Source organism: Ailuropoda melanoleuca, chromosome 1 (genome assembly GCF_002007445.2).
Source record: "Ailuropoda melanoleuca isolate Jingjing chromosome 1, ASM200744v2, whole genome shotgun sequence".
Taxonomy (NCBI): domain Eukaryota; kingdom Metazoa; phylum Chordata; class Mammalia; order Carnivora; family Ursidae; genus Ailuropoda; species Ailuropoda melanoleuca.
In genome coordinates, this window is record NC_048218.1 from 45,005,217 (window position 1) to 45,029,420 (window position 24,204).

General features: G+C 43.0%; 1 protein-coding gene across 3 annotated transcripts in view; it reads left to right on the forward strand.

Moving 5' to 3' along the window:
• Positions 1-15,944, forward strand: part of COL8A1 (collagen type VIII alpha 1 chain) — a 157,185-nt gene extending 141,241 nt beyond the window's left edge. For all 3 annotated transcript variants that reach the window (XM_002917083.4, XM_019797342.2, XM_034657248.1), the window contains exons 3-4: positions 601-931; positions 11,357-15,944. In XM_002917083.4, coding sequence (XP_002917129.1) covers positions 604-931; positions 11,357-13,263 — 2,235 coding nt within the window. In that variant the 5' untranslated portion in view covers positions 601-603 and the 3' untranslated portion in view covers positions 13,264-15,944. The remainder of the gene's footprint in view (positions 1-600; positions 932-11,356) is intronic.
• The last annotated feature ends 8,260 nt before the right edge of the window (positions 15,945-24,204 follow it).

Below are 24,204 nucleotides of genomic sequence, written 5' to 3' on the forward strand. Positions count from 1 at the left end.
TCCTTTTGGAAACGTACTCTATCCACTAGGAGTAAGTTTAGTACAAAGGCTGAGGTTTATTCTAGCTTGTTACTCCACCATGCTCAGTGTACGGATTTCACTTCCTGGTCCCAGGTGTCTGGTCTGTTTCCAGGCAACATAGCCACATTTCAGCCAGCAGGAAGGAGGAAGAGGAAAAACGGGGCCACTCTCTCTTAGGATCATTTTCAGAAGTTTTACCCATTACAACTACATCCAATTGGACAGAACTTTGTCACATTGCCACAACTGGCTGAAACATCTTTATTCTGGGCTGCTCTGTTCCAGCTAAAAATCAAGAGTTCCAATACTATGGAAGAAAGCAGAATTGATATTTGGGGATACACAGCAGTATTTCCCATAGCTTATAATCCCACCAATTGCCTTCATTTGACAGGTCCCACTCTTGTTTCTTGCTTGTTTCCTACTGAGAGGTAATATCTTCCTCCCTTTCATTTGTCTTGCACGGGTGACATTCTGATGTTAAAGGTTGTTTCCTTTTTCTCCCCCTTCTTTCTCTAAGTAAACTCATCACTTGGCCTGCCAGTTTTCACCATGTTGGTGCATTCCTTCCTTCCGCAGGTGATGGCTGTGCCGCCCGGCCCTCTGCAGCTGCTGGGAGTGCTGCTTACCATTTCCCTGGGCTCCATCAGGCTCATTCAGGCCGGTGCTTACTATGGGATCAAGCCGCTGCCACCACAAATTCCTCCTCAGATCCCACCGCAAATTCCACAATACCAGCCACTGGGCCAGCAAGTACCTCACATGCCTTTGGGCAAAGATGGCCTTAACATTGGCAAGGAGGTGCCCCATGTGCAGTATGGCAAAGAATATCCACATCTACCCCAATATATGAAGGAAATTCAGCCAGTGCCAAGAATGGGCAAGGAAGCAGCACCTAAGAAAGGCAAAGGTAACATCTTATTTCTGTGCTGTTATGAAACAGCAGCTTTCCAAAATCCAAAACTGGGGCACCTGGGTGGCGAAGTCATTAAGCGTCTGCCTTCGGCTCAGGACGTGATCCTGGCGTTCTGGAATCGAGCCCCACATCAGGCTCCTCCGCTAGGAGCCTGCTTCTTCCTCTCCCACTCCCCCTGCTTGTGTTCCCTCTCTCGCTGGCTGTCTTTCTCTGTCAAATAAATAAATAAAATCTTTAAAAAAAAAAAAACCGAAACTGTAAGATCAAGGGGGAGAAGCTGAATTTTAGAAATTTTTATTTTGGAATGTGTTGCTGACATTCATTAAGTGTTTATTGTGTTCTAAACTCTATGAAAAGTTCAATACCTAGAAATACAAACAAAATTACTGTTTTATGTTGTGCTCTATTATTTTAACAGCAGTAAATGGCACAAAACATATTTTTATTCCCTTATTCATTATCTATTCTAACATTTGGCAACTACTTAATGAGTATCTATTTTTGTGTCAGAAGCTGGGCTAGATGCTGGGGGATTAAAGCAGGTGGGTGGGTGGGGATGACAGGCCTACAGGAAGCTGCTGGAAGGCTCAGAGAGCAGGACTGCTCTGCCTCTTCCAAACTTTTCTTCCCTGAACCTGAGGGAAACCAATCTGGATTCACTCCCTCTGGCTGACACTCAAAAAGGACACTTCTGATTAAGATGGTCGAACCTAGAGATGGACAGGTCATCAATAAAATTTCTCAGCATCACGATGACCCTGAGTGAAAATTGCACATGACTCAGTACAGCAATATATTACCAGCAAGAATAAAAAAAAAAATCCATTATCTTAAAGAAACAGCTTTCAAGTGCTTTTCTGCAGTTTATCAGGAGCGCAAGATAACTTGGAAGAGGAATAACTTCTAGTTCTTAAGAAGCCACACCCTTAAAAGATTTAGAAAAAAGTTTACAACATCATCTAGTATACGAAGAAAACTTGTGCTATGATACCTTTTAAAAAGTATTTTTGAGATTTTATTGGAGGTTAAGATGGCGGAGGAGTAGGGGACCCCTTTTTCAGCCGGTCCCCTGAGTTGAGCTGGATAGGTACCAGACCAGCAGGAACATCCACGGAATCAGCCTGAGATGCAGGAAGATACATCTGGATCTCTACAAATGAACATCTCCAGCGCTGAGTATCGAGGTACGAAGCGGGGAGCCGTGAAACCGCGCACAGATATCGGAAGCTAAACAGAAGGGGGAGGGAGCCGCCGTGTCAGGGCGCCGGGAAGCGGTAGCCACCTGCAAGGGGGAGCGGACAGACCGCGGACCCGCACGCTTGAGACAGCAGGCTGAGAAGGGAGCTCCGGGAGCGCACGCGGGACGGCTGGCGGTTGGCGGGCCACCTGCACGGGGGAGCAGGCGGACTCGCGGACGGCACCCGCGAGACAACAGACTTAGAACGCGAGCTCCAGGAGCGCGCGCGCAGGGCGGCTGGCGGGCCACCTGCACCGGGGAGCGGGCGGACCGCGGACCCGCACTCTGGAAACGGCAGACTGAGTCCGTGAGCCGGGAGCGTGCACCACCAAGCATCTCACGGAGCTCCGGAGCTCCGGTGTGCTCACTGGATCGAGGCTGAGACCGGGAGCTCCGGGAGCGTCCGCGGGGCGGCTGGCGGCTGGAGGGCCACCTGCACGGGGGAGCAGGCGGACTCGCGGTCAGCACCCGTGAGACACCAGACTGAGACGGGGAGCTCCGGGAGCCCGCGCGGGGCGGCTGGCGGCTGGCGGGGTTGGAAACACAAAGGACAGAGACGTGCCGGCCCTGGAAGTGAGGGCTGGGACGCCGGGTGTGGGGCGCACAGCCCGGGATGCTGCAGGGTTGAGCAGCACCAACAGAAACAGAGTTAAAGTGGCCAGAACATCAGTGGAGAACGATCCGCGATCCCTCTGTTCTGAGACAGAGGCTGAATTTCAGCCGCTGCTGCTCTCTCAGAAGAGGCATAGCAAACCGCCAGGGAAAGCCGCCAGAGAACAAAAGCCCGGAAATACCGGCTCACAGGGTGCCCATCCCCATCCCCCCTCGCAAGGGACACAGAGACTCTACCCAAACAGGGTTTTCTGAGTACCGGCAGGCAGGCCCCTCCCCCAGAAGGCAGGCTGAAAAATCAAGAAGCCCACAACCCGGAGCGCCTGAGTGGCGCAGTCACCAAGCACCTGTCTTCGGATTAGGGTGTGATCACAACGCTCCGTAAGGAGTCCCTCATCGGGCTTCTCCACCGGGAACCTGCTTCTTCCTCTCCCACTCCTCTGCTTGGGTTCCCTTTCTTGCTGACTGTCTCTCTCTCTCTCAAATAAATAAATAAACTCTTTAAGGAAGAAGCCCACATCCCTAAGATCTCTATAAAACAAGGGCGCACGGCCTGGGTCCCAGTCAACACTTGGGCTCTGGACAACCCTGCAATCTCTCTTCATCAGAATGACGAGAAGGAGAAGTCCCCCCCAGCAAAGAAAAGATAATGAGTCTGTGGCCTCTGCCACAGAATTGGCCTCGGCCACAGAATTAATACATATGGATGTATCCCAATTATCAGAAATGGAATTCAGAGCAACAATGGTCAAGATGATGAGTAAACTTGAAAAAAGCATCAGAGAAAGCGTTGCTGAGAATATAGAATCCCTAAGGGCAGAAATGAGAGCGAATCTGACAGAAATTAAAAATTCTATGGGCCAAATACAGTCAAAACTAGAGGCTCTGACGGCCAGGGTCACCGAGGCAGAGGAACGCGTTAGCGAATTGGAGGATGGGTTAGTAGAAGAAAAAACGAAAATAGAAGCTGGTCTTAAAAAAATCCACGCCCACGAATGTAGATTACGGGAGATTACTGACTCTATGAAACGATCCAATGTCAGAATCATCGGCATCCCTGAAGGGGTGGAGAAAAACAGAGGTCTAGAAGAGATATTTGAACAAATTGTAGCTGAAAACTTCCCTAATCTAGCAAGGGAAACAAGCATTCGTGTCCAAGAGGCAGAGAGGACCCCATCCAAGCTCAACCAGGACAAACCTACGCCACGGCATGTCATAGTGCAATTCGCAAATATTAGATCCAAGGATACAGTATTGAAAGCGGCCAGGGCAAAGAAATTTCTCACGTACCAAGGCAAAGGTATCAGGATTACGTCAGACCTGTCTACAGAGACCTGGAATGAGAGAAAGGCTTGGGGGGGCATTTTTAAAGCTCTTTCAGAGAAAAACATGCAGCCAAGGATCCTTTATCCAGCAAAGCTGTCATTCAGAATTGATGGAGAAATAAAGACGTTCCAAAATCGCCAATCATTAACCAATTTCGTAACCACGAAACCAGCCCTACAGGAGATATTAAGGGGGGCTCTATAAAGGTAAAAAGGCCCCAAGAGTGATACAGAGCAGCAAGTCACAACCGATACAAAGACTTTAAAGAGAAATGGCATCATTAAAATCATATCTGTCAATAATCTCTATCAATCTAAATGGCTTAAACTCTCCCATAAAACGCCACAGGGTTGCAGATTGGATAAAAAGACATGACCCATCCATTTGCTGTCTACAAGAGACTCATTTTGAACCCAAAGATGCATTCAGACTTAGAGTAAGGGGATGGAGTACCATCTTCCACGCAAATGGACCTCAAAAGAAAGCTGGAGTAGCAATTCTCATATCAGATAGACTGGATTTTAAACTAGAGGCCATAGAGAGAGATACAGAAGGGCACTATATTATTCTTAAAGGAAGTATTCAACAAGTGGATATGACAATTATTAATATATATGCCCCCAACAGGGGAGCAGCAAGATACACAAGCCAACTCTTAACCAAAATAAAGAGACATATAGATAAGAACACAGTAATAGTAGGGGACCTCAACACCCCACTATCAGAAATAGACAGAACACCCTGGCAAAAACTAAGCAAAGAATCAAAGGCTTTGAATGCCATACTCGACGAGTTGGACCTCATAGATATATATAGAACACTACACCCCAGAACCAAAGAATACTCATTCTATTCAAATGCCCATGGAACATTCTCAAGAATAGATCATGCTCTGGGACACAAAACAGGTCTCAGCCAATACCAAAAGATTGAAATTATCCCCTGCATATTCTCAGACCACAACGCTCTGAAATTGGAACTCAACCACAAGGAAAAACCTGGAAGAAACTCAAACACTTGGAGGCTAAGAACCATCCTGCTCAAGAATGACTCGATAAACCAGGAAATCAAAAAACAAATTAAACAATTTATGGAGACCAACGAGAATGAATACACAACGGTCCAAAACCTATGGGATACTGCAAAGGCAGTCCTAAGGGGGAAATACATAGCCATCCAAGCCTCACTCAAAAGAATAGAAAAATCTAAAATGCAGTTTCTATATTCTCACCTCAAGAAACTGGAACAGCAACAGAGGGACAGGCCTAACCCACTGACAAGGAAGGAGTTGACCAAGATTAGAGCAGAAATCAATGAATTAGAGACCAGAACCACAGTAGAGCAGATCAACAGGACTAGAAGCTGGTTCTTTGAGAGAATCCATAAAATTGATAGACCACTGGCAAAACTTGTCCAAAAACAAAGAGAAAGGACTGAGATTATTAAAATTATGACTGAAAAGGGAGAGGTCACGACCAGCACCATTGAAATTGCAAGGATTATTAGAAACTTTTATCAACAGCTATATGCCAAAAAACTAAACAATCTGGAAGAGATGGAGGCCTTCCTGGAAACCTATAAACTACCAAGACTGAAACAGGAAGAAATAGATTTCTTAAATAGGCCAATTAACTATGAAGAAATTGAGTCAGTGATAAACAACCTTCCAAATAATAAAACTCCAGGCCCAGACGGTTTTCCTGGGGAATTCTACCAAACATTCAAAGAAGAAATAATACCTATTCTCCTAAAGCTATTTCAAAAAATAGAAACAGAAGGAAAGCTACCAAACTCATTCTATGAGGCTAATATTACCTTGATCCCCAAACCAGGCAAAGACCCCCTCAAAAAGGAGAATTACAGACCGATTTCTCTAATGAATATGGATGCCAAAATCCTCAACAAGATCCTTGCTAATAGAATCCAACAGTACATTAAAAGGATTATCCATCATGACCAAGTGGGATTCATACCTGGGATGCAAGCATGGTTCAACACTCGCAAATCAATCAATGTGATACATCATATCAACAAGAAAAGACTCAAGAACCATATGATCCTCTCAATTGATGCAGAAAAAGCATTTGACAAAATACAGCATCCTTTCCTGATTAAAACCCTTCAGAGTGTAGGAATAGAGGGTACATTTCTCAATCTCATAAAAGCCATCTATGAAAAGCCTACTGCAAGCATTATTCTCAATGGGGAAAAGCTGGAAGCCTTTCCCTTAAGATCAGGAACACGACAAGGATGCCCACTCTCGCCACTATTATTCAACATAGTACTAGAAGTCCTTGCAACAGCAATCAGAAGACAAAAAGGGATCAAAGGTATCCAAATCGGCAAAGAAGAAGTCAAACTGTCTCTCTTTGCAGATGACATGATACTCTATATGGAAAACCCAAAGGAATCCACTCCCAAACTATTAGAAGTTATAGAACAATTCAGTAAGGTGGCAGGATACAAAATCAATGCCCAGAAATCAGTTGCATTTCTATACACGAATAACGAGACTGAAGAAAGAGAAATTAGGGAATCCATCCCATTTACAATAACACCAAAAACCATGCGTTACCTTGGAATTAACTTAACCAGAGACGTAAAGGACCTATATGCTAGAAACTATAGATCACTTTTGAAAGATATTGAGGAAGACATAAAAAGATGGAAAAATATTCCATGCTCATGGATTGGAAGAATTAACATAGTTAAAATGTCCATACTACCCAGAGCAATCTACACTTTCAATGCTATCCCGATCAAAATACCGAGGACATTTTTCAAAGAACTGGAACAAATAGTCCTTAAATTTGTATGGAACCAGAAAAGGCCCCGAATCTCCAAGGAACTGTTGAAAAGGAAAAACAAAGCTGGGGGCATCACAATGCCGGATTTCGAGCTGTACTACAAAGCTGTGATCACAAAGACAGCATGGTACTGGCACAAAAACAGACACATCGACCAATGGAACAGAATAGAGAACCCAGAAATGGACCCTCGGCTCTTTGGGCAACTAATCTTTGATAAAGCAGGAAAAAACATCCGGTGGAAAAAAGACAGTCTCTTCAATAAATGGTGCTGGGAAAATTGGACAGCTACATGCAAAAGAATGAAACTTGACCACTCTCTCACACCATACACAAAAATAAACTCCAAATGGATGAAAGACCTCAATGTGAGACAGGAATCCATCAAAATTCTAGAGGAGAACATAGGCAACAACTTCTATGACATCGGCCAGAGCAACCTTTTTCACGACACATCTCCAAAGGCAAGAGAAATAAAAGATAAAATGAACTTATGGGACTTTATCAGGATAAAGAGCTTCTGCACAGCCAAGGAAACAGTCAAAAAAACTAAGAGACAGCCCACGGAATGGGAGAATATATTTGCAAAGGACACCACAGATAAAGGACTGGTATCCAAGATCTACAAAGAACTTCTCAAACTCAATACACGAGAAACAAATAAACAAATCATAAAATGGGCAGAAGATATGAACAGACACTTTTCCAATGAAGACATACAAATGGCTAACAGACACATGAAAAAATGTTCAAAATCATTAGCCATCAGGGAAATTCAAATCAAAACCACACTGAGATACCACCTTACGCCAGTTAGAATGGCAAAGATAGACAAGGCAAGAAACAACAATTGTTGGAGAGGATGTGGAGAAAGGGGATCCCTCCTACATTGTTGGTGGGAATGCAAGTTGGTACAGCCACTCTGGAAAACAGTGTGGAGGTCCCTTAAAAAGTTAAAAATTGAACTACCCTATGACCCAGCCATTGCACTACTGGGTGTTTACCCCAAAGATACAGACGTAGTAAAGAGAAGGGCCATATGCACCCCAATGTTCATAGCTGCATTGTCCACAATAGCCAAATCATGGAAGGAGCCGAGATGCCCTTCAACAGATGACTGGATTAAGAAGCTGTGGTCCATATATACAATGGAATATTACTCAGCTATCAGAAAGAACGAATTCTCAACATTTGCTGCAACATGGACGGCACTGGAGGAGATAATGCTAAGTGAAATAAGTCAAGCAGAGAAAGACAATTATCATATGATTTCTCTCATCTATGGAACATAAGAACTAGGATGATCGGTAGGGGAAGAAAGGGATAAAGAAAAGGGGGGTAATCAGAAGGGGGAATGAAACATGAGAGACTATGGACTGTGAGAGACAAACTGAGGACTTCAGAGGGGAGGGGGTGGGGGAATGGGATAGACTGGTGATGGGTAGTAAGGAGGGCACGTATTGCATGGTGCACTGGGTGTTATACGCAACTAATGAAGCATCAAACTTTACATCGGAATCTGGGGATGTACTGTATGGTGATTAACATAATATAATAAAATAAAAAAAAAAGTATTTTTGAATACCATTAACACTGCTTTTTTCCAACAGTAAATCTTTGGAAAACTCAAAATAAAAAAAGGTGACTAGTCAGTCTTCTAAACTGAGAGAGTAATGTTGTTAAGGACCTATTGTGTTAAAAAAAATATATATATATATATATATATATATGAAAGCACTTGGTGAACTAGGTGCTGGATAAATACCTGTGTTTTTTAGAGCACTTTAATTAAGTTACTACACCTGTTAATCGATAACGTGATTATATGAAGAGTAAGGACTGCATGTAGGGTTGAAAAATTTTCCCATTGCCTTCCAGCCATATTCATTAGTTATTCAACACCTACAAAATGCTTATCACTGTGAGAGGCACCTTCTTAAAACTTCATGAGGTTCACCCGGATTCCTAAGAAACCTAGCATTTGTAGGAAAGAAACTGCATCAGCATAACAATTCCCTTTGAGGAAGTAGAGGCCATTCCCACTAGTCCCTGAAAAAGCAGGAAGCTCTACTGCTGGGTACTAGGGGATTTGGTGCTAAGAGGCCTAGAGGCCAGAAATGAAAGACCTGAAAATAATATAATATTGTATGTCAACCATATTTCAATTAAAAAAAAAAAAAATCTCTCTGAAACTACTTTTCTTCGTCTGTAAAATAAGATTTGTTGAGAAAATCAATGGCATAGGTAAGTAAAAATGCTAAGTAAATACTAAAGCATCATAAAAACTTTTGAGTTGCTACAGCTGGTCATTCAAGAAACCCTAGCTAAGGGGCGCCTGGGTGGCACAGCGGTTGGGCGTCTGCCTTCGGCTCAGGGCGTGATCTTGGCGTTATGGGATCGAGCCCCACATCAGGCTCCTCCAATATGAGCCTGCTTCTTCCTCTCCCACTCCCCCTGCTTGTGTTCCCTCTCTCGCTAGCTGTCTCTATCTCTTGTCAAATAAATAAATAAAATCTTAAAAAAAAAAAAAAAAAAAGAAACCCTAGCTAAGAACAGAGTATGTTCCAGGCACTGTGCTGGACACCAAGGATTCCTGATGAGTAAGACATGACCCTGCCCCAGGCGTCTTGATATCATAGTATGTGCTACAGAGTTCACTGCTTAGAAATAATATGTCTTAATAGCACTACACTATCTACTTAGCATAAACGAAGTATTCCCAATTTTCTTCCCTTCAGGAGCTGATATTCCACTTAAGGTATCATCTCAGCCCTTTGTATCCCTTCCTTTCTTAAGTGGCCTGCCTGGCTCTTGGCACTTCCTGTACTTATTCTGATGGGTACCAGATTGCAATCAGAGAATTTGCTAAGAATATGAGTTTTACAGTTCTATTTTGTTCCCTGACAGTAGCTCAGTCAAAAATATAATGGTCAGCATTAAGATGTGACTACTGGTTAAAAAAAAACTTTGAGACCATAAATTTCATTTACGTTCCATTTTAGTAGCGTAGAAGATCCAGAGTTGTGTTGCTCTGAAAGGCACAGCATAATCATCACAGCAGATATGTGCTTTGCATTTTGATAACAATTTGTGAAAGCATACATCTTTCACATCTATTAACTAATCTTGTAGTGTGGCCATATTAGCCTTGCTGCAGAGAGGCAAGCAGAGACCGTAGCCCAGTTCAGACCTCATTTCAAGGCCAAGAAGAACTTGCTGCTTCTCCCAGCTCAATTCCTTCTCCACACTGCTTGTCAGCCTAAAGTATCTTATTCACTTCTCCTGTTTGAAACCTATTTTGCAAATGAGAAATAATTTATTAAAAATTTGAATTCATATGAGACTTAGGAAACCCTATAGCACATTAAAGAAACTAAGCACCAGAGGACAGATGCAAAAGATGTTTTTTTGGGTTTTTTTTTTTAAGATTTATTTATTTATTTGAAGGGAGAGAGAGTGCACACGTGTGCACATGCATGCAGGGGAGGAGCAGAGGGAGAGGGAGAGAATCTCAAGCAGACTCCCTGCTGAGTGTAGAGCCCTACATGGGGCTTGATCCCGCAACCCTGAGATTATGACCTGAACTGATATCAAGAGTGGGTGGCTCAACCAACTGAGCCACCCAGGCGCCCCATGTGGAAGATGTTATTAAACCACATATGAGATAAAACACTTCTATTCTTCCCTGAATCCACATGATAATTACTTTCCCTAACACATCATACTGTATTTCAACACAAGAGGAAATATTATTTAGCCACAAATTATTATATAAAAAAATCAAGGACATGGACAAATATAGCATTAAGTAGAAAAAGTTATAAAAAAAATAAAAATGGAGAACGACTCCATTGTTTAAAATACACACACACACACGCAAGCAAACGCACATACACACACCTAGAACACATGAGATGGAGATACATAAAAATGTCAAGTGATTATAGGCAACTTTGATTTTTCTTTATCCTTTTCTGAATTTTCCAAAATCTCCATAGTGAACACACCATAACAAAACAGAGTTTTGAATTTTGGAAAAATGTTTCTTCATTACTTTTTAGCTTTTTCCTTAACCAATGCTGATAAAAGCAGCCACAGATATCAGTTCTCAAAACAGTATTTCAAACATAACAAAGCAATTATTAGCTTGATTGTTCTTTAAGTACTGATAACATAGTCCTGGAAGAGGAACACATTATTCCTAGTCTTTCCTCTCAATAAGTAATAGACTAAGGTGTCAGAACTACATGGAACATTACACCAAAAACTAAGGATATACTGTATGGTGACTGACATAACATAATAAAAGATTATTATTAAATAAAAAAATTTAAAAAAAGAACTAAATAATGATCATCATGACTTCCTTGAAGTGAAGAATAATAAATACTCATTTTTCTCTCTTCCCCCCCCCCTCTGTCCCCTCTCTCCCAATAGAAATACCATTAGCCAGTTTACGAGGGGAGCAAGGTCCCCGTGGAGAGCCTGGGCCAAGAGGACCACCTGGGCCCCCCGGCTTACCAGGTCATGGGATACCTGGAATCAAAGGAAAACCAGGGCCACAGGGATATCCAGGAATTGGAAAACCAGGTATGCCTGGAATGCCAGGAAAGCCAGGAGCCATGGGAATGCCTGGGGCAAAAGGTGAAATTGGACCCAAAGGGGAAATTGGGCCCATGGGGATCCCGGGACCGCAAGGACCTCCAGGACCTCATGGACTTCCTGGCATTGGAAAACCAGGTGGGCCAGGTTTACCAGGGCAACCAGGTGCAAAGGGAGAGCGAGGACCCAAAGGACCACCAGGACCTCCAGGCCTCCAGGGTCCTAAGGGAGAGAAGGGCTTTGGGATGCCAGGTTTGCCAGGCCTAAAGGGTCCTCCAGGGATGCATGGACCTCCTGGCCCTGTTGGACTTCCAGGAGTGGGCAAACCCGGAGTGACAGGCTTCCCTGGGCCTCAAGGCCCCCTGGGAAAGCCAGGTCCTCCAGGGGAACCTGGACCCCAAGGCCCTATTGGGGTCCCAGGAGTTCAAGGACCTCCTGGGATACCCGGAGTTGGAAAACCAGGCCAGGACGGGATCCCTGGCCAGCCAGGATTTCCAGGTGGCAAAGGGGAGCAAGGACTGCCAGGGCTGCCAGGACCCCCAGGCCTTCCAGGGATCGGGAAACCAGGCTTCCCAGGACCCAAAGGTGAAAAGGGCATAGGGGGTCTTCCTGGGGCCCTAGGACCAAGAGGGGAGAAAGGACCAGTAGGTGCCCCTGGAATGGGAGGTCCCCCAGGAGAGCCAGGCCTGCCTGGAATCCCAGGTCCTATGGGTCCTCCAGGTGCTATTGGTTTTCCCGGCCCCAAAGGAGAAGGTGGGGTTGTAGGGCCACAGGGGCCACCAGGTCCCAAGGGCGAGCCAGGGCTTCAGGGCTTCCCAGGAAAGCCAGGTTTCCTTGGTGAAGTAGGGCCCCCTGGCATGAGGGGTTTGCCAGGTCCCATAGGGCCCAAGGGGGAAGCTGGGCACAAAGGTTTACCAGGGCTCCCTGGTGCTCCAGGGCTTCTGGGACCAAAGGGAGAACCAGGAATCCCAGGGGATCAGGGGTTACAGGGCCCTCCAGGCATCCCAGGGATCACAGGCCCAAGCGGGCCCATTGGACCACCTGGAATGCCAGGCCCCAAAGGGGAACCTGGCATCCCAGGGCCCCCTGGGTTCCCTGGAGTTGGGAAGCCTGGAGTAGCAGGACTTCATGGGCCCCCGGGGAAGCCTGGTGCCCTTGGTCCTCAAGGCCAGCCGGGCCTTCCAGGGCCCCCAGGCCCTCCAGGGCCCCCAGGCCCCCCAGCGGTGATGCCCCCTACACCACCGCCCCATGGAGAGTATCTGCCAGATATGGGGCTAGGAATTGATGGAGTGAAACCCCCCCATGCCTATGGGGCTAAGAAAGGCAAGAATGGAGGGCCAGCCTACGAGATGCCTGCCTTTACAGCTGAGCTGACTGCACCTTTCCCACCTGTGGGGGCCCCAGTGAAGTTTGACAAACTGCTCTATAATGGCAGACAGAACTACAACCCACAGACGGGCATCTTCACCTGCGAGGTTCCCGGGGTCTACTACTTTGTATACCACGTTCACTGCAAGGGGGGCAACGTTTGGGTTGCTCTGTTCAAGAACAACGAGCCCATGATGTACACGTACGATGAGTACAAAAAGGGCTTTCTGGACCAGGCATCTGGGAGTGCGGTGCTGCTGCTCAGGCCCGGAGACCGAGTGTTCCTCCAGATGCCCTCAGAACAGGCTGCAGGACTGTATGCTGGACAGTACGTCCATTCCTCCTTTTCAGGATATTTATTGTATCCCATGTAAAAAAAGAAAAGAAAGAGATTTAATAGAAGAAAAGAAAATGATGCACCAAAAAAAATCCAAATGAAAAACATAATTGCTTCAAAACATTTATATAGTTGGAAAGTTATATTTAAGTGAAAATCTAAACCATCATGTACACATCAAAACTAAGATGCATGTTTAATGCTCTGCATAGCAGCCTGTAATTAAAAATGATGGAATAGATTTATGTATCAAGTACTGACACTTGTGTTGTACCCACTGGAATCATATTAGCTGTTGTATTGTTATATGCTTCCATGATAACCTGCTTATTCAGATCAGTCAAAATATTTCAGTAGGAAAGATCATAGCTAATGAAAGTCACTTGCTTACATTGTTTAAAGATTTAGAAATATGGCTTAAGGAAATGTCAATGATAACACTTACATACCGTATTTACTTGCATAATTTCCTCTGTCTTCGGGCAGATGTTTTGCCAGGGAAGGTGGGGGAGGAGTTCTGTTGTGTTACAGCCCTAGTGGGAGGGAGTCAGGGGGCGCAGCAGGGTTTTAGTCCAAGAGCTATCTCCCTCCAGTCAGAGGTTGTGTCCTTTATCGACATGAGTCCTCAGAATTGTGTATCTCGTGTCTCTAAAAGAACAAGTGAGCCAGTCGCCTGCCGTGTAATTTACTCAGTAAATTCTGTGTGCCTGGCACTGGATGAGACATCTGAGGGACGTAAGACTGTGCCCCCAAAGGAGCTAAAAAAAACAGTTGGGAGACAGGAGCAGTAATTGACTCACTTATTTCTCAAGGGTCCTTTTTGTTTTATTTTCTGCAACTTTTTTTCTTCCTTCCATGTAATTTCCACTGTGACCCAACTAATATAAACACATGGAAGTCATAAGAAAAAATAGTAATTTTTCAGTTTTGTGGAATGTTCATTATCAACAGTTTTTAATTGTGTTTACCTGTGTATAAAAATTCCCCTCCTTTGCCTACCCGTACAAATGACTACAATGAGGTTTTACCCACGAACTGGCTATCACTATTTTTCAGGAGCACTGAATTTTGAAGAAATTCCCTGGTGGAGAATATATGCAAATTGGTAGGTTGCCTCAGATTCCAAAGTCAATTTCCAAAATCCAAGCCATCTTTTATTTGGGGAGAAAAAAATTTTCAGAATTTCATAGGAAAATAACTTTTTTTGAAAAAATAATTTCTGAAGTTTTACATTTAAAAATGGATGTACTACTTCCTAGCGTAGATACTAAAATTGTAGGAAAAGAACTGTTTCTTTAGAAGCAACCTGTGGAAGAGCTCTCTGAAATGTCAAAGGGCAATAAGAGCCCACGCTTCCTCCGTCACCTCTCACTCAGCACAAGTCAAGAGTCAACACAAGTTTAAAGAGAAATACAAGCATCTTCCCAGGTTTTCACTTAGGTAAATACTAACTACAAATCTGGTCTCAAAACACAGGCAAAATATTCAGTCATCTGTGAGTCTGCTGCTGATACTATAAGCCACTGGGGGAAATAATGTGAGGCTGTGGTGGTAGAATCTTGTATCTGTTCCTCAAAATTAAGAGTGAGAAGTTGAGGGGAAAGGTACAGATGGAAAAATACACAAATAAATACGGTATAAATACACTTGGAAATGTGTCTATGTCAAATCTGAGTCCTTTTAACCATCAAAAAATTTCTCCTCAACCTAATAGGTGTCTTTCCCTTATATGGTATACGAGCACCGTTTCTTCACAATTCCTTAAGAAGAGAAATGAGTTCATTACCAGAGGGTTTCTTATTCACTGCTAATTATATGACAAACTTTTCCCATCAAAAGATATCTGACCCAACCTTCATTTTCAAAGCAGACAGTGTCTATGTGGTCAAACATCCTTCAGATTGGTCTTGAGGATGCTGGTTTTGGACTGATGACTATGGAGGCAACAGGGATCCATTGGGCTCCTTCTGCTGAATAGCTGCATTGAAATGGCTTGGAAGCAAGTCAGATCAGCTGATCTGTAAATCCGTATTTATCTGTACATGTATGGGCTTTTTATTTCCACCAAGTAAGAGAGGCAGTACCTCTTTAGTTAAGACCAAATTTCACTTTTTAAAATACCTTACGACTTATTTATTGGTTGTTACTCAATTGCCTATATATATATATATATATATAATGTGCGTGAGTGTGTATATTATCAGGCATATGCTTCTAACTTTTAGATAGGGGAGGAGCAAAATCTATGCCAGATACTGTGTATTCTACAATGGTGCTAATCTCAGAGCTAAATGAATTACTCCATTTAATTTAAAAAAAGAGTTTTAAATAATTATCTATGTGTCTGTGTTTCCCTTTTAAGTGTTGCACATTATGTTAACACATTAGTGTAAAAGCAGATGAAACAACCACATGCTCAAAAGTCTAGGGATGGTGCTATAATCCCAATTTAATTCAAAATCAACTAGAACTTTTCCATGTGAAACGGACCAAACTGGCATTATGTTATTTAAACACAGAGTTTTAATGCATTATGACATCCCACAGAGGAAAAGAATGTCTGTAGTGGGTGACTGTTCTCAAATATTTTACAGAACTCCATGAAAGGTGACCAGACTGGTGACTTTTTTGAGTTTCCATGATAGATTTGAGACTTGTCAATAGCAAATCATTTTTGTATTTAAATTTTTGTACTGATTTGAAAAAAAGACTTATTAAATATCGTTAAAAGTATGTTTCTCATCTTGTTCATATCACTCAGCGGACACCGAACCTCATGTTTTTTTATCCCCCAGTGTACTAATGAGCTGCTGAAACAGAGACCGAAAACACTCACAGCTTAAAGAGGACAAGTATTTCTCTTTGACCTAATAGCTCCGAGCACTAGCAGTCCAGGGCTCATGTAGTAGCTCCAGTGAGAGCCCCAGGTTCCTTCTATCTTGCTGCTTTTCCGCCCCAAAGGTGTTGCCCTCATCTCCAAAGTCCAGGACAGCTAACCATCACAGCTACACTCCAGCCTTTGGGAAGGTGAAAAAATCAGGAAGAGAGGGGATGCTCCCTAAGCCAGTAGTTGCTCACAGTACTCCCTCCCACATCCTATTGCTCTGAATTTAATCACACTGCCCAAAGCTGCCAAGAGAGTGAGGGAAATTGAATATTTATTCAGGGTAACAACATGCCCAGCTGAAATTCAGGGCTTCTGTTAACATGGAAGAAGGGAGAACAGATGCAAGGGGACAATTAGTTGCTGCATCTGTCACATCCATTATAAAAGAAAGAACTGCCACAAACCTCTCTTCTCCCACAAGAAACCAATCTTCAAATACTCTATTCTATTTTAGTTGGACACAGTAGAGCCAAATATTCTGAGGAGAGACAATGGTGAGCAGAGCTACAGGGCAGACGCAGATCTGCTTCAAGAACCTAAGAGTCTTAGAAAGCATCACTGATAAGGAAGGAATTCTGTTGTGATGACTCATCAAGCTCAAATGATCGTCACTTATGCCTAGAATATTATAAAAGGATTATTCAAACCATTCCATAAGCAAGTATCACCAGCCTGTGGCTGATTAACTCACTTGCTTAAACCACCAATCTGGAAGCTCAAGACCACAGCTTCCATTCCCATTTAGCCCAATTAGTTCTGTTTCAGTCCACAGCAAAAGACTCTTCCATAACATGGATCAATCATCTCATATGCACATAGTGTTGGTCACAGGAGTAAACAGAAGGATGGATACAGGGGACACAGACAGGGAAGAATAAATGGTTGGAATTCAGAGTGCTAGACAAGCAGGGCAAATTCATCATCACAATGGGTCTGAGGTATTCTTTTATGTTAAAACAAAACACAAAGTAGTCCTTACTTTGCACTCGATACCACTAGGCAATGTGAAGGATACAAAAGCAACAGAAAACATGACCTTCTCCTTAAAAAAAAAAAAAAAAAAAAAAAAAAAGGGNGGTCATCTTCTGTTCGGAGGGGTTTTGTTTGTTTGTTTTCAAAGATTTTATTTATTTATTTGACACAGAGAAGAGAGACAGCCAGCGAGAGAGGAACACAAGCAGGGGGAGTGGGAGAGGAAGAAGCAGGCTCCCAGCGGAGCAGGGAGCCCGATAGCGGGGCTTGATCCCAGGACCCTGGGACCACGCCCTGAGCCAAAGGCCGACGCTTAACGACTGAGCCACCCAGGTGCCCCTAGACATTTGTTAAACAAGAAATTAATTTCCAGGTGACTGTGAGGTGGTGTGGTGCTGGCTGGATGCACTGTAGGCTGGATGCATGCCAGATTCAGAAAGTGAAAGACCATTCCATGCTGACATATCTCCTGCATAATTCCTCCTCACCCCTCAAAACACAGTTCAAGCATCACCTCCTCTTCCCTCCTGTTCAGTGTTAGCCACCTTCTTCCCTGTGACCACCCTGCCTTGTACAGTCTTCTGTCCCTTCACTCCTGCCTTGTAACTGACCTGTTTCTGTCTCCCATATTTGACAGAGTGTATGGTCTTGAGAGCAGGCACCTTCTTTCACTCATAGCCCATCACAGAGTGCTAGTCCCGAACGAAGTGGGAAAGAAGAATGAAAAGTCAATCTCTCAAGGCTGCTGTGTGTGGGAGGAAAGTTGATATGAGTTACAACTGAATCCAGCTCTGGAATGCCAAGATTGTACAGAAGGTTATATATTTCAAAATTATTTAGAAGTTCAATTGGGATGAAACCTAGTAACAGATAGTTTTTGGAGATGATTTTTAAAGAAATCATCTTTAATTTGATGGAATTTGAATAGCAAAGGACATCCCAAGCAGAACAGGCTCTCCTCCTCTAATAGGGAGGAGGGGAAACTGGTATTTTTTAAAACTTAAATTCAATTAGCCAACATATAGTATATCATTAGTTTCAGATGTAGAGAGGAAACTGCTATTTTGTGAGTGTGTGTGTGTGTGTGTGTGTGTGTGTGTGTGTGTTTTCTGGGACAGGTGGGGGACAAGACCAGCTGGGATAATGGAATTGGCCTGAGTAGATCAGAGAATCTATTCAAGGACTAGTAAAGGAAACCAGGCTAATAACCAAAGAAGGATCAAATGATATAGGGCTTTACATATAGGGAAGAAGCATTTATATTTTATCTAACATGCAATACGAAGACATTGTAGGTCCTTAAGTGGGAAAATGGTATGAAAATAAGTATTTTAGAAAAGTTATTTTGATGATTCTATGAAGAAGGTGAATTGGTGAAACCAATGAGGAAGATCAAAACAGCTTCAATCCAGAAATGGGATGATGGGTTGATGGCAAACAGTCCTAAGCAAGTCTCATGAGTAAAGGTCACATGTCAGGTCAGGTGTCAGGATTTAAGGACTGCAAAACAATGGAGCTATTTCAAAGGCAAGGAACTGGAATAAAGAAGAATGGAAAACTAAAGAGACAGTTGGAAGACTGAGCTGACCTTGGGGTCAATCCCAGGATGGCCTTATGAGGGAGAAAGAAGCTTGGCCCAAAGGTGGTTTCTTCTCACTGATACACCTGGAAGACTGGGATGGTGCCCCAGACAAAAACTGGTGACCCAGTAGCCGAGCCTGCTTCAGGCAGGGAAATGAGAAGACAGTCAGTTTATTTAAAGACTTATGGGACTTCCCTGATAGTGGGAGGAAGATGCCTGTTCTCCAAAGGTGCATTTGTCAGGGAGATGAAAGGTGGATCCATGAGCTTGGGAAGACATGTGGTGGCCTACAGTAATAAGGGAGGAAATGACCAACTTGAAATTAGTAGCACCATTTGCAGACAAAAATCATTAAGTTGCTTTAAAACATCCTCCTTTTCTTACTGAGAGAATGTATTTAACAAATCCTTCATAATATAGCAAAGATAGATATCATCACAATCCATATGGAATTACAATGAATTCTAAGTACATGGGGCCAACAAAGAATGCAAATCGATCATGATTTACTATATTTCAGAAAAGCTTTCTCCTTAATGGTCTTTGTGACTCTAAAAATACAAATCATTCCCTATCATGAAGAAGAAAAATATCTATGGAGTAAGACTTAAGGTTATTTTTCTCTTAGCAAAGAGTTACACAGAATTTCTGATGCTTTCTTTCATTTTCAAACCCAATATTTATATCAGGATAAATTTTATCTTCAAACAAGTTTTATTTTTTATGATATCAAAAAGCTCTTAATGATTTTTATTATCAGAAAAATATTTTTTTGCTAATTCCTGGAGATAAGTGTAATGGAATTTAAATCAAAAGTGGGGCACATCATCCCATTTTAACAAGGTATACAGAAGTTTCTCATCTGTGTTACTGAAACACGGGACCATCTAATCAAATTTTCCTTTAAGGCATCCAGAACCTTTCCAGAGATTTTTCTTTCTTTACTATCTTACTGCAAGTAAAAATAGATTTTTATTAGAATCAAAAGAACTTCTAAATTAAAGTTTATGAATCCTGTGGAGACTTATATTTCACATGCTTTGTTAAAACCAACAAACCTAGAAGTTAATTTTATAATGAGCATGGCCAAGTCACTTTTCATCTAACAAGTGAGTGGCTGGCAGCAGTGTTCACATCTGCTCTTTATCCATGGGATGAGAAACATGATGGGGGAAAGCTGGTGGAATGTTTACCTTACCAGTCTCCAATGGTCTACTAGTAATAATAGTTGCCTTTCCCCCATCAAAGATGAAGCTGTCCTCATCATTTGCTCCACCAAACCAGAGCCATCAGTATAGAACCTGTGAGGAAAGGGCTCTGGGGTCAGACTCAAAGAATAAATCTCAACTCTTCTATTAACCAGCTGGTCACCTTGAGTCAAGCATTTAACCTATCTAGACTTCAGCTTTTGCACCTATAAAATAGTAAGTAATAATAATAACTATCTTCTACAACAGTTGGGAGAGCGGATGAAGTAGTAGGGCCTGCTACAGAGGGGTAACAATTGCTACTATTGACGGAGTGCCAACCATGTACCAGAAACTGCTTTAATTATTTTTATGTATTAACTTAGTTACTCTTCATAGTAACTCTATTGTTAGCTTCATTTTATAGCTAAAGAAACTTTGCCACAGTAACTTGTCCAAGATCCAATAAATGGCAATGCCAGGATTTTAACCCAAGCATCTGGCTTCATAGTCCACATTCTGAGCTATTACACCATATTGCCTCAAGGCAGAAGAAAGAAGTTCTCACTTGTCTAAGCAACTACCACTGAGGCCTCGGGATATTAGCTTGCCTCAAAAGAGAAAGAGAGATAACCAAGTTCTCAGTTTTTTTTCTTTAGTTATTGTCATTACCAAAGACAACAGAAAGAGCTATATTGACAGATTCAGGCAAATCTATCTCTCAGGAGATAAGAGGGCACAAATATGTGGCTTTAAAAACTAAAGGGACCACCTTGCACCCATTTGGATGGCTACTAATGAAAAAAAGAGAGCAGACTATAAGTGTTAGCGAGGATGTGAAAAAAATCGGAACCCCTGTGCACTGCTGGTGAGAATGTAAAATTGAGCAACCACTATGAAAAACAGTATGGTGGTTCCTCAAAAAACAAAAAGTAAAATCACCATATGATCCAGCATTTCCACTTCTGGGTATATACCCAACAGAATTGGAAAGAAGGAAGCTTGGTTGTAGCAATGTGCAGGTACCCAAGGAACAATATCTCCCTCTCATGGCCGAAGGAGAAACAGCAGTTCCACTCACAGGTTTTTTTTCTACCACCAATCAGTGGGTCAGGAATTTTGTAGAGGACGTAGTGAGGATGGCCCCTCGCCGCTCTGTGATATCAAGGACTACAACGGAGGGTGAATCAAGGACTGGGGCCTAGAATCACCACTAGGTATCTTCCTTTACAGGTCTGGTTGTTGATGTTGGTTGTCAGCAGAGACCTCAGCTGAACTGTAGGCAGAAATACCCACATATGTTATTTCCATGTTGTTTCTCTGTGCAGCTTACTTTGGGCTTTCCTATAGCATGACACCTGTGTTCCACATGAACATCTCAAGGTAGGAGTGTCAAGGTCACACTGTAAGGAAAGTATGCCGGATGGGAAATATTGGTGGCTATCTCCGGAAAATACAATGTGCCGTATGTCCGCTTGGTTGCTTAGTGTCTTGTCTGTGGTAGATACTCTCTGGTGGACCTAGATATGGGACACAAAAATCCACACACTTTTTCCCACTCCCTTAGGTCCCTCCACATGCCTCTTCTCAGATCTCTTTGCTATTGAACTTCAAATATTATATCTTACAGGCCCTTGACCCACTCAACCACACCATTTACTATTGCTCATGACTGTTTATCTCAGACACCTTCTCTTTCCACTCAAAGGAGATGGTTAAATGTACATCTGTGATTGCAATATACCATTTACATTTATGGTAGTCCATCATTTCCTTGGTCCATCTGGCTTGGGGGCACCATACTGGTAACCCAAACCTCCTGCAGCCTTTAAGTCTTTTGGGCTGACATTCATCTCTGCATTTTCACTGGAGTGAGACAGAGTTTCTGTTTACTATCTTTGCTGAGGACTGGGGTGAAGGGAGGTGGTTTCAGGGCTTCCCCTCAGTTCTTCCTCTGCTAATGGTTCTTAACTTCATAGAACAGAGAATCAGTGTGATGGTTCTACCAGCTGCTCAGTATATCCACCTCGATTATACACTCAGCAAGTCGAGAGATAACCACAAGCTAATTGGAGCCACCAAGACACAGCTTTAGGCCAGGACTCTATTACCTTGCCCTATATGCTCCACTCTAACAGGTTATAGGATTCCCTGCATCAATGAAGTTCTCCCTGTATCCAACAGCCCTTGAAAGAGCTGGGTATCTTCCATTTCTCCAGTGTACCACCACTCTGGAGAAAGGTCACAGGTTACATTGGAAAATATATGAGTACATAGTGTATACACTGGTGGTACTGCAGAGATCCTCCTCAGGACCCATATTCCCTCAAAGCCTTTGGATTTGAGAACTGGCTCATATCTAGAAATAAGTCTGAGGATCATGTTCTTCCATTTTGGCAGTTGACATCTGCCTTCTCCTCACCACTTCTAAATTGTGCCATTTCCATTGTTGTTATATAGGTCAATCAAGACCCTCATTAACTTCTGATCTGTCTTGCCCCTAGGAATACCCATATGGTCTACGGAACATCACAGATCCCCTACATTTTAAGGATCCCTGCCTGATCTTTACATTTGTTTCTGATGGTTAAGTGCTGCTACCTACCTTTGCTATTCTGAAATTCTATCACTCAGTCACTGATACTAGGGCATCCTCTACTGCCATCTCTGGTCTGCACAGGACAGCTACCACTGAGCGCATCAACTGTTAATACCTACTCACTACTGCATCTTTCTGCTTTAGTGAAACAAAATCTTCCAGGCCCTCCCAGGGAACGGTCAGCTGGTAGGTTCTCTGGTCACACAAAATAAATCCATTCTACGAAGCCCACTACTTTGAGCCTCCTGAACCTTTTCTTAATAATCTGCCAAGGAAGCTCTTACATGTCCTTCACTGTGGATTACCAGTGTGTCCAAGCTTCAAGTTGCCATTCTTATAGGGTGTTAGGACTTACTGAGAAGTTAAACCATCAGCCGCTGGAGAGTGTCCCCCTATCAATAACCTCTCTTTTGCCCAGCTTTACACATTGCTGGTCCAAGACTCTCAAGATCTATTACCTTACAAAATTCTTGGTTTCTGTTGATATATTAATCTGTGGCTTTTCTTGTGAATAAATAATTGTCTTGTGTACTAGAGACTATACTTTTCACTATCTGTGCTGAGGTCCAACCCTAGTTCTTGGTGAAGAATCAATGAGGGAAGGTGAGGGCTCAATATTACCTTGTGAGGCAACTAAGATAAGGCCTTGAATGGTGTCTACGTAATGGGAGGCCACTTTCCTTCAGCAACGGGGAAAAGACCCTTCTCCGTATTCCCAGATGACTCAGGAATCCAGGGGTTCAGAGACCTCAAACACATCTACTCAAATGTCCTCATCTTAGTCTGAGTCTTTCTCCTTCCCTTGCAGGACTTGACATTAGCATAGGAAACATGGCAGCCTGTGCATTCAACCTCTTTATAGCTCTGAAACCCTTTGAATCAAATTCTGGGCTGAATTTAAAGTATAGTATGGCCTCTGGTTGCAGAAGATAAAGAGCTCTTTGAACACTGCCATGGAGAATTTATGGCTTTCTCAGCATATTCAGAATTGGTAAAGAACCTATCATTCTCTTTCCCAAAGCTTTTAGAGTAGTTTACAACAACCAGCCAACTCCACAATCTTTACAATTACAAATGCCCCATATCTTTTAAGCTACCACACACAACACAAGTTTCCCCCTTCAACTTGTACCTCATCCTAATCTACCACAGGTAAAGTGACTGTGTCTCACTAATTGAGATGCTACAGTACACCAGAGGTTTTTTTGTTTTTGTTTTATTTTGTTTTAACACAACCAATCATCTTGTTTGCCATCTGATCAGTAAGTAAACAGATTCCAAAATTTTGTCTTGAGAGTCTGCTTTCTTGGGTATTTTGAATTCCAACTATCTTCATTTAGGTTGTTTCCAAAGCAGACCCTGAGATAGACTTGGGTGCAGGTAGATTATTTGGGAGGTGATCTCAGGAAGTACAAGCGAGAGAGTGGGGAAAAGAGCCAGGAAACACAGAAAAGACAATAAAGTGTCCATCTTGGGACACTTTAAGAAGCTATATAAAGTGCATCTCAGAAAAAGGACAGAGAGGGCTGCCTGGGTGGCTCAGTTGGTTTGAGCGTCTGCCTTCAGCTCAGGTTCATGATCTCAGGATCCTGGGATTGAGCCCCACATCAGGCTCTCTGCTCAGCAGGGAGTGTGCTTTTCCCTCTGTGCTTTCTCTCTCTCCCTCTTTCTCTCTCTCTCAAATAAATAAAATCTTAAAAAAAAAATGAAGGACAGGGAACCTGGAACAGTTATCTACTAATGCCTGTTCC